The sequence below is a fragment of the Typopeltis vanoorti genome, chromosome 4 (assembly GCF_054136105.1).
Source record: "Typopeltis vanoorti isolate ZY-2024b chromosome 4, IOZ_Tvanoo_1.0, whole genome shotgun sequence".
Lineage (NCBI taxonomy): Eukaryota > Metazoa > Arthropoda > Arachnida > Uropygi > Thelyphonidae > Typopeltis > Typopeltis vanoorti.
In genome coordinates this window covers 42,026,931-42,046,109 of record NC_143552.1, presented here as the reverse complement: position 1 = coordinate 42,046,109, position 19,179 = coordinate 42,026,931, and the positions used below count along the sequence as shown (strand labels likewise).

At 36.1% G+C, this 19,179-nt stretch overlaps 1 protein-coding gene across 2 annotated transcripts in view; it reads right to left on the bottom strand.

Moving 5' to 3' along the window:
- The window catches only part of LOC150107256 (heme A synthase COX15), a 159,849-nt gene extending 146,205 nt beyond the window's left edge, over positions 1 to 13,644 (bottom strand). Inside the window, exon 1 of one of the 2 annotated variants that reach the window (XM_090391762.1) lies at positions 13,222 to 13,644. In XM_090391762.1, coding sequence (XP_090247888.1) covers positions 13,222 to 13,326 — 105 coding nt within the window. In that variant the 5' untranslated portion in view covers positions 13,327 to 13,644. The remainder of the gene's footprint in view (positions 1 to 13,221) is intronic. The other variant, XM_090391761.1, reaches the window with a different exon arrangement.
- Positions 13,645 to 19,179: the final 5,535 nt, after the last annotated feature.

Genomic DNA, 19,179 nt, shown 5'->3' with positions numbered 1-19,179 from the left:
CCTTTTCATTAATTGTTTGCCAGTTGTCTTTTTTAAAATATTTGTCTGTCCACAATTCTGTGTAGTAATTTAGAAATTCTTCTAATTTCAATTCAGGGTTTAATTTTATGTTTTCTTTGGTATCTGCATTTAAGTGTTTCAAAATCATATATACATTGGGTCTTATTTTAAATAAATCATGTTCTAAATTAGAAACAAATTTGTTCCAAGATTCTCTATGTCTTTTTCTGACTTCTCTTTTAGTTATGGCTCTTATTCTTTTATATTCTATTTCAACTTCTAATCTTTTACTGCTTAACCATTTGTGATAGGCTTCTTTTTTCTTTTTGATTATTTCTTTGATTGTATCATCCCAGATCTTCAGTTTTTTCCTTTTATTGAATTTTTTGGTCTTTCCTAAGCTTTAATTTGCTGCTGCCTTTAGTATCGTTTTTATATTAAGCCATTCTATTTCTATTTCTTCAGTTTGTTTTATTTTATCTAGATATTGGTTAATTCTTTGTTCATATAGCCATTGTAAATTTGTGTCATTCAATAGTCTAGTTTTATAAACAAATGTTTCAAATTTTATTTCTGTTCTTGTTACTTGTAGCCATTTAGGTGGTAATCTTAATTTTATTTTAACAAGGAAGTGGTCACTGCTTATTTCATATCCTCTGTGAACTCTAATATCCAGTGAAAATTTTGATGTCTTTTCATTTAATATAAAATAATCTAATATTGATTTCCATCCTCTTGCTGCCCAAGTATATTTATGTATTCTTTATGTTTATAGAAGGAATTCATTATTTTTAGGTTATTATAAACTACAAAGTCAATCAATTTTTTACCATTGCTGTTTAGAGTATGTTCTCCATGTATTCTTATATTATTATTAATTTTCGTGTTTCCAATTCTTGCATTTAAGTCTCCTGCTAAAATTACGTAATCATTTTTATTTATTTTATTATATATGTTTTGTAGCTGATTATATAAATCAATATTATCCTGTTCTCTTCCTTCTTCTGGGTCATATAAACCAATTATTGCTAAATAGCTTCTATCTATTTTTATTCTAGCTTCTATTATTCTTTCATTCCATAATTTATCATGTTTTAATTTATAATGTTAATTTTATATGATATGTTTATTTTAGTGGTTATATCAAAATCAAGTGAATTTAACTGAAATGAAGAATATATTACTGCATCAAAACTGAGGGAAGTGGGAGTGATGATGGTGTAATCTGAAATTTCAGGGACATTTTGCTAAGATTGGTAGGGCAGCAGCAAATTCTGGCAATGATACAGAGGACATTGACATGCAGTAGTAAGGATATTATGATTCTGCATGGATTACTGTGTGCAGATTTGGTCACCTAGCTTTCAAAAGGTTCAGAGAGATGACAAGGTGGGTTCTAGTCTCTAGAATGATGAGTATAAAGACAGACTGAGGAAATACAATTTGAAGTCTAGTGAATAAAAGGAAGAGGAATGGGCATGATTGAGACATATTAGTTAGAAGTTATACCAGATTAAACTGGATGAGATTTTTCACAAAATGGATGGAAACAAAGGGAGAACAAGAGGTCATCCCTGGAAGCAACATAAAGAAAGTGTGATCAAAAGGAATGAGGTGTAGGTTTTCTGCATGGAGAGTGACAAGTCATTGGAATTGCCTCAGAAACAGTGAATGTATTTAATTTACAGTAAAAGCTATGTGTAAGAATGAAACCTCCTGCAATGAATCTTTTGACTCTATGGAAATCTAAGACTAATAATAATAATAATAATAAACAAAACTTTAAACAAATGTGCAGAAAATGGGAAGGAAGTGACAATAATTATTCAAAGCTTAAGCCATTTTAAGTATTCATGTGTGGATGTTTTTCAACTTCGCACGGTTGCTGGTAAGACAGCTAAGTGACTGAATTGCAGTATCACCCAATTATATTTGTAAAAATTTTTGTCAACTGCAGATTATTCTCATTAAGTTTTTTTTTTCCTACTTCAAAATTTCATTTATATTTATTTGCAGTTCAAGATAAATTTTACCTACAAATTACTTACCTAAAAGTTAATTCTTAACTTTTAGAATTATTCATTTTTACTCCTTTTTAATTATTGAAATCAAATACTGACTTGCTAGCTAGTGGTGCATCTGTTAGTTTATGCAATCCTAGGAATCTGAATTTTTTTTTCTGTTTTAATAATTAAGCATTTTAATAATGATCAACATTTTCTGATAATATAGCATAAAACCTGAAACAGACCGAGTTTTTACTACCTGTTTCATTCTTTTATTAGGCCGGAATGTTTGATCATTAACCTGCAGGTTAGACTCTACCAACAGTTTTAATCTACCCCTTAAGAAAAAAACTAATATAAATACATTTACATAAAATTAACCTTTTAAGGTCATGAGCATGTATGAATGCATTCAAATACATAGAGCCATGTTTTGTTATACAATCATTTAACACATGCATTTGTTTACTATTCAATGTTAGTTAATTCTAGGATGCTCCAGATTTTATAACATCATACAAACGTGTTCTTATATCAAATGTATCAAGCTGCACAAATTTAAATCTAGAAAAAAACATCATCACAGTTTAGTATAACTGGTATACCATTTTTGCAACTCTAGCTTCAAATAAATAAATAAAACATCACAAAAATATAACTGGGGTCATTTCAGGGTCAAAGCCAAATAACTGGTAGGAGACCTCCAGATCACCTTTAAGGAATGCAGAGAACCAACTGAAGCTTCTGACCTCATGTCCAATCCTTACCTTCACAAGGTGCGCCCTGTTAGTTGGTATCCACTAGGTACTGAACATAAATGTTAAAGATACCAAGTTATTTTAAACCTGGTTTTACTCCATTTCCCAAGTAAGCAAACAGACAAATAAGTCAAGTTTGCGCCTGCAAGTGTTGCAAGTCTAGCTGACACTGCATGTAGTGCAAGACCAAGGCAACTCATGGTAAAAGTAGAATAAGTTCTGATCACTAATCTTAATATTTACCCTTAATGCAAAGCACATCTCCTGGAGGAGATGTATGATGCTTTGTATTAAAGGCAAACCGGTCTGGGTAGTGGCCCCTTGCCTTTAATACAAAGCATACTGAACAAACAAGGATGAGCTAGCAATATAGGGCTTAGCCAACCAAATTGTATTCTGCATTGGTTTAAGTCACAAATAAAATGATGGTGCAAAATGAGATTTCATGCTATTTTTGTCAGGGAACCAGGGCAAGAAGTGAAAAGTCAGAGATTAAAACAGACACAAGCTCAACATCTAGAAGAAGAATAAACCCAATGTCAGAACTAAAGATAGCAACCATCAATATCAGGAGTATTAATGGAAAAGAAATCGAGCTTGCAGAAGAACTGAAAAAGTGCTACATGGACATGGCATCACAAACAAAGAAGACAAAAACAGGGAAGATCTCAATAACTAACAAGTATACAATGATATATTCAGACAATAATGATCAATGAAAGGAAGGAAGGAGTAGTGATAGAATTCAACAGAAAACATGAAGATAAACTAATTGATCGGAAGATAAACTAAATTGATTTGAACTCAATTTCAAATAGAGTTATGTGGACAAAGTTCAAAATGGAGAAATGGACAATGAAATTTATTTGTGCCTATGGTCCCATAGAAGGTACACCTAAGGAAGAAGTGGAAGAATTTTACAAGACAATAGAGTGGGCAGCTAACATAAAGAAAATGGGAAAAGAGGTACTTGTTGAAGATCTAAACAGCAGAGGAGGAAGTGAATCTCATCAAACATATATAAATGTTTTGAGAAAATTTGGAGAAAAGGACAAGGCTAATAATAATAATGGTAAATATCTGCTGGATTTCGGCTCAGAATACAGACTGGGCATTACTAAAACCATATTCCTACATGAAGATGTGCACAAGTTTACACAGAGAGAAGACACAAGAAATAAGAAAAGCTCATTGAGTATGTTACTGCTGATAATGATATCTTTATGCTGGTTCATAATACAAAAGTGTATAGAGAGTACCTGAAATTGGAAGTGACCATCACTTAATTTCAAGTAGATAAAACTGAATATCACACTGGAAAAAACGTATGTAAAAAATTCTTAAAAAAGAATTAAAGTTTGGCAGCCAGCTGTTACAACCAAACTGTAGACTCAACTATACAAACATTGAGTTTGTTGATGTTTGGAGTGTGTTTGAAGGAAAAAGGCAGTTGTATGCTAGAGATGGACTGCATCTTAACATGGAAGGACATAAGCGATTGAAGAAGTTATTGTTTTCTGAACAGGTTGAAGTTATTGGGCAGGGAAACTAATATTGAAAAGGTTGAGTGTAAGAGAGAGAAACTTTAGCACTGATTGTGTATTTATTGATCCTTATAGGCAGAATAAATTGCATAAGAGAGGGGATAAAAATCGGCATAGGACTACGGTAGTTAGTGACTTATATATCAGTTCTAAAGCCGGCACAAGATCTAGAGGGAATCTGCAATTTTTGTATACCAATGCTAGAAGCATTAGAAATAAGAGAGAAGAATTTTTGGCATTAGTCAGTGAAATCTCACCAAAAGTTGTAGGCATTAGTGAAACTTGGCTGTCAGCAGAAGATGTGGTCACTGGAATTGAATGTGATGGGTACAGTATTTTCAGGGAGGATAGAGAAGATAGAACAGGAGGAGGAGTACTGTTGATGATAGCTGATGTGTTGCAGCCAAAGAAAGTAGTATATCATGATGATAGACATGTGAATGAGAGTTCATTTGAGGCAGTCTGGTGCGAAATAGTGACCAACGCAACCAAATATACAGTTGGATGCTGCTATAGGCCAGGGAGTACGGGGGGAGATATTGAATTCATGCATCAGCAACTTAGTGCAATGAGTGAAGGCTTAGTGTTTATTATGGGGGATTTTAATTATGGTGATATCAATTGGAAGGAGGAAATATCACGTAGCAAAAAGGAAATGGAGTTCATACATCTTCTACGAGATAATTACTTGAAACAGCACGTAACTGAAGGGACACGTGGTGTGAGAGTGTTGGACCTGGTTATTGGTTCAGAGGTTATATGCATAAGTAAGGTGTCCTCGTTACCTCCAGTTGGTGAAAGCGATCATGTGGTATTGACTTGGGAGGTCGCAAAATCTGTGGATTTTTCTATTAAGAAGGGGTATGTACGGAACTACAGGTTAGGCAATTATAACAAGCTTCGGAGTGAGCTTGCAGCCATCCCATGGCAGAACATATTGCAAGGGAAAGATGTTAGCAGTGCTTGGGATAAAATCAGCGGGTATCTGAGGAAAGCAATATCAGATTGTGTCCCCATGGTCAGGAGGTCAAACAAGGCAGGCATTAGATGGATGAGCAGTAGCATCAAGCTTGAACTGCAAAAAAAGAAAATGTTATGGAGAATTTACAAGGAGAAAGGCGATCAGGACACCCATGAGCAGTACAAGGCTCAAGCTAGGAAGGTTACCAGCATAGTAAGAAAAGCTAAATCAGATTATGAGAAGACCTTAGCCAAAGAGATCAAGGGTAATCCCAAAGAGTTCTTCCATTATGTGGCAAGTAAGAGGAAGAATGACTTCGGAAGGATAACCTTAGTGGGTGCTGATGGTATTGAGGTGACAAAATCAGATGTAATAGTCGAGTTACTGAGTGATCACTTTTCAAAAGTCTATCACCCAAGTGAGGATATCTCTATACCTATAGCAATACCTAATGTGAGAATTGAAGCTAAAGAATCAGAGGTATTAAATATATTGCAAAACTTAAATGCAAACACTGCGGTAGGCTTAGATGGAATATCAGCTCGGGTGTTGCGTGAATGTGCAAATGAATTGTCAACCCCTCTTACATGGATATTTAATTTAAGTTTGAACTCTGGTATGGTCCCTAGGGAGTGGAAGTTAGGCAAAGTGGTTCCTTTGCATAAGGGTGGCTCTAAAACTGCGGTATTGAATTACAGACCAATCACCATCTCAGGAGTAGTGGTAAAAGTATCGGAAAAGTTGGTTAAAGACAAAATTCAAGAATGGGTGGATCAGGATATGATACTCTATAGAGGCCAACATGGTTTTGTTAAAGGTAGATCCTGCCTTAGCAATCTATTAACTATTCATAATAGGATAACATCCGAGTTGGACAAAGGAACTGGCTACACAGTGGTACTTCTGGATTTTACTAAGGCTTTTGACAGGATACCCCATAGAATACTGTTACGCAAATTGGAGCAGATGGGAATGGATATTAAATTGGTGATATGGGTAGGAGAATGGCTCAGGGAGAGATACCATAAGGTGGTGTATGGAGGAGCCGAGTCCAGAATGAGGCAGGTGACCAGTGGTGTGCCTCAGGGCTCTGTGCTTGGGCCAATGTTGTTTAATTTGTATATAAATGATATAGGAAACGGCTTAAAGGGAGATATTCAGTTGTTTGCTGATGATGCAAAGTTGTGTAGTGCAATAAAAAATCAAGCTGATGTTGAAAGTTTGCAGGAGGATTTAAATAAGCTGGTAAAATGGGCAAAAGAAAATGGATGTCAGTTCAATGTGGAAAAGTGTAAAGTCATGCATTTTGGGATTAAAAGATTACCAGCTGTGTACTACATCGATGGAAAGGTACTCCAAGAGATTGATGAGGCTAGGGACTTAGGGGTATTGGTAGATAGGGAGATGAAGTTCAGAGGACACATTGCTAAGGTGTCCAAGATTGCACATAGGATTACTTGGTTGTTGAGGAACACACTGACATCCAGAGATAAAGAGGTTATTATTCCCCTTTATAAAGCATTGATACTTCCACATTTGGATTACTGTGCTCAGGTCTGGTCACCTGGATTCCTTGGAGATGAGGAGGCTGTGGAGAGGGTTCAGAGAAGAGTGACCAAGTTGGTGAGTGATATAAAAAATGCTCCCTACATTGATAGATTGAGAGCTTGTGGATTGCAGAGATTGGTTGATAGGCGAAGAAGAGGGGATATGATAGAAACATTCAAATTACTAAAAGGTTTTTATAGGATTGATGCAGGGGAAATGTTTCAGCTGTGTGATAGTGATGGAAGAACAAGAGGTCATCTGTGGAAATTAAAGAAGAGTGTGGTTAACAAAGGTGTCAGAACAAGGTTTTTTGCCTGGAGGGTGGTGAATGAGTGGAATTCATTGCCTGACTTAGTTGTGAGCTCTTCGTCTGTAAATGAATTCAAGAAGAGATATGACAGATATTGTTTTGCTAGTTTGGGTCTCCCGCGATGAGTCTACTGACTCCATGGAGATACCCGTAATAATAATAATAATAATCGCTTTGAAATGAAACAAGCAGTGACAGAACCGTATTAGAACATTTTAAAGGAGTATATATCAAAAGTAGAGGTAGAAAAAGCCATCAAAAAGTTGAAATGCAGAAAGGTAGCTTGAGTAGATGATATTCAATTAGTAATGCTTATGTATGGGGGGGGGGGGAAGTGCTGCAGTGGCTACACTGCATAATTCAGAGGGCCTGGTCAGAAAGTCAATTCCAGATAACTGGAGTAGAGCTCTCATAGTTTCCATCTATAAAAAAATGGAATAAAGCTGAATATGAGAATTACAGAGGAATTTCTCTACTAAGTGTTCCAGGTAAGATTCACGCAAGCATACTTGAAAAGAGGCCGTGTAAAATTGTAGAAGGGAAACTAGGAGAAGAACAAGCTGGATTCAGGCTAAATAGAGGTTGTCAGGATCAGATTTTCACTTTACAACAAATAGTTGAGAAATAATTGGCATATGACAAGGATCTGTACTTAAGTTTTCTAAATCTGGAAAAGGCATATGACAAGGTGCTCCGGGAAAAGCTTATCAAAACAATAGTTATGTGGTGTAAATGGAACGTTATTCAGGACAACACGTAGCCTATATTTAAGTTGTAAGTCAGCAGTTAGAATTGAAGGAGTTAGAATTTGATGTAAAATCAGGTGCAAGACAAAGATGAACATTATCTCCACTCTTATTGATCCTCTATATGAATCGAATGAAAGTGGCATTGAACCTGATATTAAAATTGGAGATATCAAATTTAGTTCTTTGCTTTATGCAAGTGATGTTGTACTCCTAAACACATCCAGTGAAAGTCTTAAGGATTCTCTAACTAAATTAAATAACAGCTGTAACAAATTTGGCATGAAAATCAGCAATAAAAAGACTAAAATTATGAAAATAGGGCAGAAACATTGAATACGTGAACTGCATTCTGAATGGAGAGCCTATAGAACAAGTAAAATACTTCAGCTGTTTAGGCACAGTTTTCAGTAAAGATGCCAAGTTAAATCTGGAAATATTATTATTATTAGACACCTCCAGGGAATTCAAAGATTCATCAAGGGAGAGTACCTGCTCTACAACGCCCTTCTCCACCACCCAATCCACTAACTGACCGCAAATACACCAACGCCATCTACTGCCAACCACCACCACCACTAGCATTTCCAAAGACAATCACAAACATCCATGCTCACGGTGGGATTCGAACTTGCAGCTGAATACGCTAACCACTCGGTCAGCCAGGCTGGCCAACAGAAAAACAGACAACAGAATAAGCAAATGAATCACAAAGCTGGTGTGGTGGGGATCCACGTGAATAAATTTATATGTAATATGAAAGAAAATAGTTAAAATACTAAACTAGCACTATACAAACCAATTTTAAGTTATGCATTTGAGAGTTGGGTTAAAAATAAAAAAAAAACATTGATCAAAGACCACAAATAGAAGAGTTCTTTAAAAAATTAGGGGAGTGAACAGATTAGCATCAATGGCAGAATCATATTAAAAATGAAGACATTAGGAAGGAACTTAACATTGTTTTCATTCAAGAATGTGTCAGCAGGGCTAATCTAAGGTGGTATGGTAACTTAAACAGAATGGGAGAGGAAAAGTTAGGAAAACAAGTGTTTGATGCCAAGATGGCAGGGAAAAGACCAAGAGGAAGACAGAAGTTTAGATGGACTGATTCAGTCAGAAGTGCCTTAGAAGAACAAAATGTAGATATGACAGTATTGAAGGGCTGAAAAGTAATGGAGTAAATGGAAGGAAAATTGTGGATAGGAGATGAACAATAATAATAATTATTATTATTATTATTACTTAACACCTCCAGGGAGTCCAAAGACTCATCAAGGGAGGGAGGGAGGGAACCTACTCTATATCTCTCTGTCTCCACCAACCACAACTACCTTCATCATCTACACTAACGCCATCTACTGTCAATCACTACCACTAGTATTTTCACAGACAATCACAAACATCCATGCCCATGGCGGGATTCGAACGCGCAGCCTTTTGGCTGGAGAGCAGACAAACCAACCACTCTGCCAAACAGGCCGGCTATAATAATGTAAACTTAATCATGTAATGCAGTCACATTAATACAATAGTAGTAAGTACTTAATTCATGGTTTAACTTCAACATAATTAATATTAATAAATTAATTAATTAATTCAAGAAAGCCCATTTATATTTAATAGCGAAGCTTATAATTTTGTTTCATTTTGTTTTCACATGTAAATACTGACAAATGGGAGTATTTACATATTATTCTTTATAACACCCTATAGTCATATTCGGTATGGTGGATCATCCATCCACTGCAGGTAGCACTTGCAATTGACTCTCTGTGCTTCCATCTGAGAATTGTTGATTGATTGTTGACTTGGGATGTCACAATTTGTCAACAATCTGCCATGGCATCTTATCACAATGCCTCTTTCAAACTCTGTCAGTTTCCTTCTTGCAGCCATTTCACCCAGACACAGTTGCACTGACTTGAGAGCAACACATTCCTCCAATTTATAGCGGTTACAAACATGTGACTGGTTACATGGCACAATGCCCTTGCCTATGTGGGTGTCCATTGACTTCTTTCCAAGTAGTGTATGTGGAATTACAAGGAAGGCAATTACAACCAGTAGAGCAATGTCATAAGAATTTACAGGAGAAAGATGTTGTTGGTGCATGGGAAGTAGTCAAGGGGGTGTTCGAAGAAAGCAGCATCTGAATATATATCTAGTCAGAAGGATAAATCAGGTAGGAGTTAGATAGATGAATAGTTTCATTAAGCAAAAGTTGAACACAAAGAAATGGTTGTGGAGGTATTATAAAGAAAAAGTGATCAGAATGCCAATGAACATTATAAGGCACAGGCAAGAAGGGCAACTGATATCATAAGGAAGGCCAAAGCTAATTATTAGAGAAATACAGCTGACGAGGCCAAAAAACCCTAAGTTCTTTCACTATGTGGCAAGTAAAAGGTGGAATGACTATGGAAAGATGACTTTAAAAAGTGCAGATGATGGGGAGGTAACAGAACCAAACCAAATAGTTGAATTACTGAGAGAGCATTTTGCAGTGGTGCACCATCTAGATGATGACACTGCAATTCAAAATGTGACATTAACTGATAGGAGAATAGTGACTGAAAAAATAGAGGTGTTTAAAATATTGCAGAACCTCAATACGAACACAGCTATAGGATTAGAAGACATATCGGCCTGTGTATTACGAGAACATGCAAGGGAATTTTCAGCTCCTCTGATCAAGCTGTTTAATTTAAGTCTCACTACTAGGAAGGTGACAATGGAGTGGAAAGAGGATAAAATAGTCCCACTCCATAAAGGAGGCTCCAAGACAGAAGTGGCAAATTATAGGCCAATCAGCATCTTAGGAGTGGTCGTTAAGGTACAAGAGAAATTGGTGAAAGACAGAATTCAGGACTGGGTGAAGAGGAATGTGATACTCTATAAGGGCCAGCATGGTTTTGTGAAGGGTTGCTCTTGCCTTAGTAATTTTCTTCCTTTTTATAATCAAGTGGCAATAGAGTTAGACAAGGGAAATTGCTACTCAGTGATATTGCCAGACTTTTGCAAATGCATTTGACAAGATTCCACATAGAACTCTATTGCATAAATTGGAGCAAATGGGGATAGATATAAATCTATCTGGATTTGGATTAGAGGGTGACTGGCTGACAGATGTCAAAGAGTGCTTATGGAGGAGTTGAGTCCAGGAGAAGGCCAGTGACCAGTGGTGTACCACAAGGCTCAGTACTTGGTCCTCTATTTAATTTATATATATATATCAATGATATAGGAAATGTTATGACAGGAAACATTCAGTTGTTTGCTGACAATGCTAACTGCAGTCCTACCATGGAAATCCATGTTGTGAGCTTCGGTTTTGAATGATTTTGTGCAGATTCATGTTCCTGTTAATGCTCTGAACTCTGCATTCAATTGTGTTGGAAAATGAATCTTCAATGGTAAATGAAGGTGATGCAGAGATCCTGCAGGAAGACTTAGACTAGATGTGGCAAAGTGTAACATAATATGCTTTGGGAAGAGATCAGAAACTGTGTACTATATTGATGGAACTGAACTGCAGGAAACTAATGAGACCAGGGACTTGGGTCTCATTCCACAAACCTGCCACAAAGATTGTAGCAGGTCTGTGGAATGCTGCATATGAGAATAGATTGACAGTCTGTAGGCTTAAAAAATCAGCTGATAGACATAAAAGAGGAGACATGATAGAAGCATTTAAGTTATTAAAAGAGTTTTATAGGATTGACACTGAAGTTGTTTTTCAATACATGACAAGATGATATAGAACAAAGGGTCACCAGTAGAAGTTGTATAACAGTGTGGTTAGCAAGGGTGTTTGGACTAGGTTTTATTGCTTGGAGGGTGATGAATGAGTTGCCCTGAGGTGGTAATGGGTAATTCAGTAGTAAATTAGTTTAAGGAGAAGTAAGATAGGTATTGTATGAATGATGGCTAGTGTGTGAATTAATGGACCCCCATGTAATCAGGACTTCTGATTCCATGGGGGATACCTGTATAATAATAATAATAATTAACCAAATCACTGTGCTTCATCCACTTGTCTTTCATTCCATAACCATCTCTGTTCTCTAGAATTGCCCTCCTCATTATGTATTCTTCTTCATGAGGAGGACCAACCTCCAACTGTTCATACAAAACAGATTACTTTGCTCTTGACATCTGTCCATACATAACATTAGTTTGCTATGGGTTCTGAAACCTCTCGTAGGAGGAGGAAATAGATTACTGAAATTTATAACATATAATTTTGTTTTGTTCAGAATCATTTTGACAAATTTGCAAATGAAATGATTCAGTTTAAACTAAAATGATAAAATTTATCTCATATATCAAATTTTAATAACATTCATTCCTGAGTATATAAAAGGAGGATGACATATATGGAGAAGGAGTGAGAGAGAGAGAGAGAGAGAGATGAGGAATAACATATGCAGTTTGGCAAGATGTACAAGCACTTGTACATCTTGCTATACACACCTACAAACAGTTCTAGGTTCAACTGTGTTGATAAATAATGTCAATATACAAAAATCCACCTTTTAATGATTGTTTTGATCATTACAATACTTATTATTTAGTTATTCAAGTCTTGCATTATTGATTCAATATACTATTCCATACTCAATGGCTTAACATTTATTATTGCGTTTCATTGGGTACTGTAAGTGTATTAATGGTTTTATTTATTCTTTCAACTAGCCAGCTTACAGTTTGATGTTGTTTTTCCTATCCTGCTTATAACTGCCCTTTTCTCTTTCAATTATACATAACTAAACATCTTGCTATTTTCTACTTTGTAACAGTCTTACACATGTATTTCTACTGTTTTATATCATGTGACAAATGATAACGGACACTAGGCTTAATAGGTTGTGATAATATAGAGAGTTAAACCGACTGGTCTCGCCATATATGCTAGTGGCTTCTTCTGGATTAGGAAGAACAAAATAATACAATAAGCGGTAAACATGAATCATTATATAACTAAACATAACATGTAGGAACTGTTACACAAAAGTAAAACAAACAGAAACACATGGAGCATGGAAGATGACATGGATCAGTCATTGCTCAATAGGTATGCATGATAATTGGCAGAAAAGTTAAAGTCTGATGTGTGGAAAGATCTAATAAGTGGCTCCCAAATCCGAAAGGTTTTATAACAGAGAATTGACAATCGATTACTTTGAAACTTCAAGTTAAAATCTAATTTCGCTTCTGAGGGATAATACATGTAACGTAAAATAACATCACAAACACTGGATATAAAGTATACAACATTCACCCAGACTTCCATCATCACACGATCACAAGACATACACTTTAGATATTCTGAAATTTTAATTTACCAAAAATAACATGGATGCTGTATTTGTAATATTTGAGAACATCTCACAGTTGACAAAGCTCGTAAACGTGCAACGAGACTTCAAGTTTCCTAAACGTAATACCATCACGCTTATATATCACATGGGTTGCACTACTTGGCTTGCATGATTCAAACTATCACCATCGACTTCAAATAAAATTGCTACAGGTTGAATTGTGTGCCGCACCTACACACAACATACAACTAATCATTGCAACAGGAACATGAAACATCTCTCTCTCTTCCTCTATCCATAAAATTATCACATTTCGAGAGAGGAAAGGAAAAAAAAATAAAAAAAAACGCTACGTCCATATCTTTATTAGTTCTACTGACAACGAATTCTGAAAGAGTTCTACTATTTAATATCCTATTTCCTTATCAATGTGTCATAGGAAGAAAAGGTTTAGTTGCTGTTGTTTTTCTACTTTCTTAAAATTTAAAATAATGATAATAATAATGATTCCGAAACTACCATCCCTGGTTTGAAAGTGGAAACAAGTAAATATATTTATTATTTATTTTGTTCACATCCTTCAAGGATGTTGCCATTTAAAGTACATAATTAGACCAATAATAGTTTTTAGATACACTTAGCTGATTTTTTTTTTTTTTTAACTTATATTTTCTAGCCTGGCTTCCACTGATTAGGCCTCAATAAAAGTCGAAACCGGTCGGGGTTGTGGCCCCTTGCCTTTCATTGCAAAGCTGAAAATTGGAATTTCGTGTGGTGGCCAAATTTTTTTCATTTTTTTATTTAGTTAGCGATGTCCACGCGATAACGCGTGATCGGCCGATCAATCGGCGCGAGCGAGTTTTTTCTCTGGGAATCTCAAGCTTTTCGTCCCGCAGAGTCAAGAAAATTTACCCTAGAACCCACACTATTTCAGACAGCAAAATATAGTGTTAGGATTAAGGCGACAAGATGGCCGCGCTTGTCAGCCGCCTATCTTCACCGGATGCTGTATATAATTAATAATAGTCATGGACTGGCTATATCTGATTGCCTACCAGTGGAGATTGAACCACCCTTCGGTCTCCAAAGTTACGTAGGGCTAAACGATCTCGACCTCCCTATAAGGGAATAAAAGGCATTTGCGGAGTTTTTATGATTATTATTTAATTTTTATTAATTTTTGTTTTATCAGTTATGGTCAACATAAACCCTGATGATCATGCTCGTATAGAAATCATTAAAATCTATACTTGTGAGACACTGAACACTAATCTACATGCAGTCCCTGAACTCATCGTTTTACATCACAACGTAAGAAGTATAACGGAGCACTAGTTCACTCTCATAACATTGCTTGCTAAATAACATTCTGACTAATAGAGACATAGTAATTTTAGCATATGATCATCATGCGTATCAAGGATTTAGGCCTAGCATGGCCTGTTCCAGCCTTAGAAATCATCGTTGAATCGTTTAAGAGGACGTCCTTCTTAATGGCTTGTACTTTAAGGCTTATTTTGGTAATCTTTCTGTTTTCATTCTTTGAACGTGTTCCATCCATTTATGTTTATATTTTTTAATTTTTTCTATTACTGGTTCTTGGTTTAATTCTTTCATAATTTCTTCGTTTCTTTTGTGATGATCATATATTTTAGCATTTATTTATATAAATGATACAGAGGCCCATGCATACAATGACAAAACACACATGCATTATAAATGCAATAGAATGACCTCTAGATGCAAACCCTCACAGTTTTCTCTGAGATCCAGAAACTCCGAATAACGGTATACAAGAACCGTAATTCGAAGTTTTGGGTTCTCAGGAAAACTGTGAGTGATTGTGTCTGTTCCAAATCGCTGTTAGACTATATACAGTTTCTACATATATACAGTATAGTCTACTAGTACTATAATTTGTGTATTCAGTCATCTGGCAGCGATGTGGAACTGTCGATACACGCTAAAGTTCAGGAAGAAATCTTTGTATGCTAGAACCTTCTAAACAACATAGGAAATGTATATATTAAAGATCCAACATATTATTAATGTTGGATCTTTAATATCCACTTTTCTTATGTAATTTCACATCACCGAAATGAAGCCTTGTGGCTCTTTCCTTAGTAATTCCATCTAACCAAATTATATCTCACGCATGAAAATTGTATTTTTCACAAGCGAACTCGTTATAGGTAATTGGTTAGGACAGAGTTAATCGACCGTGAGATGCGGTGATTAATACCCTTGGAGGGTAATGGATGGCAATGCTGTTCTAACTGAGGCTCGGCTATTGCTCTTACCCTCCTGCCATGACTAGAGCTTTAATAGCTCAATAACACCTTATCCCTACACTCTCCTCTGCAGATAACGGGGAAGATGAAAAGCATTCTTGCTTCGTCCCTTTAAGCCAGTCCTTATAAGGATAAGGTAATAGGTAATTGAATAACATAGGTAAACATAAGTAAATGAGTAAATGAGTAAACAAAAAGGATGTCCAAGAATGCAAGTGATTTGGATGTATTGGTAATCACATTCACCTAACACACAGAAGTTACCTGGTTCGATTAGCGGCAGCCACATTTATTTTGCAGAAGAAATGGTATGTAGTTCATGAACTTATGTAGTGTGTTTGATGGAAAGAATGATTTATATAAGGTGGATAGTTTGCATTTAAATGGATTTGGTAGCAGGACACTTTAAAAAATCGTTGTTCAGTGAAAGGTCAGAAGTTCTAAGTCTGGGAAGCTAAATGTTTTCTTTTTAGGGGTGGGGGGGATGCTGCTGCTGAACATGAGTCGAAACAACCTAGAGGTTAGTAAGTTGGAGAGTGATCATATGATACAAAAATGTAGAACTTCAGGATAAATTTAGTGGTCTAAGTAACAAAAGATGTAAGGGAGGTTGTAGGATGAAGGGGTATCATCCTTTATGTATACTAATCGCTAAGTATTTGAAATAAGGTTGAGGAGTTTTTGGCATTGCTTAGCATAACTTGTTTAAAAATTATGGACATTAGTGAGAGGTGGTTGAGTTAGGATGATATGTGATAGAAATAGAATGCAAAAGATATAGTGTCTTCATGGAAGACAGAAAGAACAAGAAGAGAGGAGGTTTCACTAATGATAGCAGAGGAATTAAAAAAGAAGTACGTCACAGGGACAGAGATTCATTTGAAACGATCTGGGGTAAGATAGAGGCAAACAAGACTAGATTGCTGCTATAATCCAGGGAGTATACAGGAGAATGCAGATGACATGCACTTGCAAATTAGCATGATGAGTACAGGTCGAATAATTATTATGAGTGATTTCAACTACAGGGACATAAATTGGGAAGAAGAATGGTCACAGCAAGGAAGGAAGGAAAGGGAATTTATATGGTTTTATGGAGATAATTACCTGAAACAACATGTAATGCAGGAGAGAATGCTGGTCTTGAAATTCACGCTTGCTCTTGTTATCATTCAGGGAGTGAGAGATGTGATTAAAGTCTGATTAGAGGAATAATGAATTACTGACTATATATTTAGAAACTATATATAAATATAAATATTTAGAAACTATAATATTTATAAAAGTATTTATAAAAGCAAATAAAAATATGTAGAAATATTTAGAAACTATATATATTTAGAAACTATATATTTAGAAATTTGTGTACATTTAATCATACAAATACAACGTTTATTTTACAAATGATATTCTATCCTTTCAATTTAGCTACTTGAATACAAATTCTACCCTACGGTTCTTCTTTATAAACTGGTCAATAACATCGTCATAAAAAGTTGGTTGTAACTTAATTTTCCCAAGCAACACGCACACTTGTAAAGGCTGGCTGAAGCTCACTGGCTAGAGCTACGTTGACTGCGTATGGCCTGTGTTTAAGCAACAGAGTGAGACGACGTGAAATGGCTATGCATGCGCATAGAAGCTCCTACAACCGAGCAAGCTAAGGTAGCTATGACTAGACGAGCAATCATCGGCCTTCGATACACAACGCAAGCTCAATTATTGCCGCACAAGCTTAAGACGTCTTCTGTCTACAAAAATAAAAGCCTAAATGGAATGCTTATAAGCATGCATTTATTAACAAATAAGTATTACTTCTTTCTCAATTAATGAGCTAGCACAGCAAACATGGAGAATTCGCCCCTGATGTAATGGATGGGAAATGAGGTTCAAGAGAAGTGGATCTGGTCATTTCATCAGTGAACTTAACACTAACCAATATACCTATACTGCTTCCGTTTAGAGAAAGATATCGTGTAGTCTTGCCCGGGAGGTTACCAAGCATGCAGAATTTTCTATTAAGAAGGAATATATGTCGAATTACAACGCAGATGATTATGATAAGTTGCGGACTCAGCTTTCAGCAGTGCCGTGGCATAAGAACTTGAAGTGAAGATTGTTGCTGGTGCTTGGAATGTGATCAAGGGGGGGGTTGAAGAAAGCAGCATTTAAATGGATACCTAGAGTCAAAAGGATAGATACATCACGTAGGAGTAAGATGGATGAAAAGCTTCTTTGAGCAGGAATTGCATACAAATAAAAGGTTGTGGAGGCTCCATAAAGAAGGCTCCAAGACAGAAGTGGCAAATTATAGGCCAATCAGCATCTTGTGGTTAAGGTATTGGAGAAATTGGTGAAAGACAGAATTCAGGACTGGATGAAGAGGAATGTGACACTCTATAAGGGACAACATGGTTTTTGTGAAGGATAGGTTTTGCCTTAGTAATTTTCTTACTTTTTATAATCAAGAGACAGTGTAGTTGGATAAGGGAAATGGCTACTCGGTGATATTGCTAGATTTTGCAAATGGGTTTGACAAGATTTCACATAGACCACATATCGGGGGATGGATATGAATCTGATTTGGATTGGAACAGTGGCTGATGGACAGATATCAAAAAGTGGTTTATGGAGGAAGTGAAGGAATATAATACAGGAAATGATTTGACAGCAAACATTTAGTCGCTTCCTGACATTTTTAAACTGGGATGACCAATGGCAAATGAAGGTAATGCAGGGGTCCTGCAGGAAGACTTAAACAGACTAGCAGTATGGGCAAGGTAAATTGTTACCAGTTTAATATGGCCAAGTGTAAGGTGATGAATTTTGGTAAGAGATCAGAAGCTGTGTACTATATTGATGGAACTGAGCTGCAGGAGAGTAATGAGGCCAGAGACTTAGGTGTCATTGTGGAGAAGCAGTTGACGTTTAGAGGGCATATTGCAATGGTAACCAAAATAGCATATCAGACTACATGGTTGTTGAAGAACACACTGACAAACAAGGATAGAGAGGTGATTATTTTTCTATATAAGGCATTAATATAAGGCCTATATAAGGCCACCTCTGAACTACCATGCACAGAACTGTGCACTGGACTACCAGATTCTGTGTTGATGAAGTTCTGGAGAGGACCCAGAAGTGAGCTATGAAGATTGTGGCTGGTCTGTGGAATGCTCCCTATGAGAACAGATTTTCAGTCCACAGGCTTCAAAAGCTAGGTGACAGGCGAAAAAGAGGAGATATAATAGAATTATTCAAGTTATTAATGGGGTTTTATAAGATTGACAATGAAGACTATTTTAAGTACATGGTAAGAAGAGATATAACAAGGATCACCAGTGGACTTTATGTATGAATGTTAGGAGGAGTGCTGGATCTAGATTTGTTTGCTAGGAGAGTGGTGAATCAGCAGAATGGGTTGCCAGAGGTGGTTGCATTTTCTTCTTCAGTGAATGAGTTTAAGGAGAGGTGTGATAGGTATTGTGTGAATGATGGTTGGTGTGTGAATAATGTATCTATCACGATGAGTCTTCTAACTCTGAAGATACCTGTATAATGATGATGTTGATGATGATGATAATAATAATAATAATAATAAATTCCTGACAGCAGAAAGTTTCTTTGGTCCAATAGTAATCATGGATAAATTTGATTAGATACTGGAGCCTTGTTTTAATGAAGGCTGCGA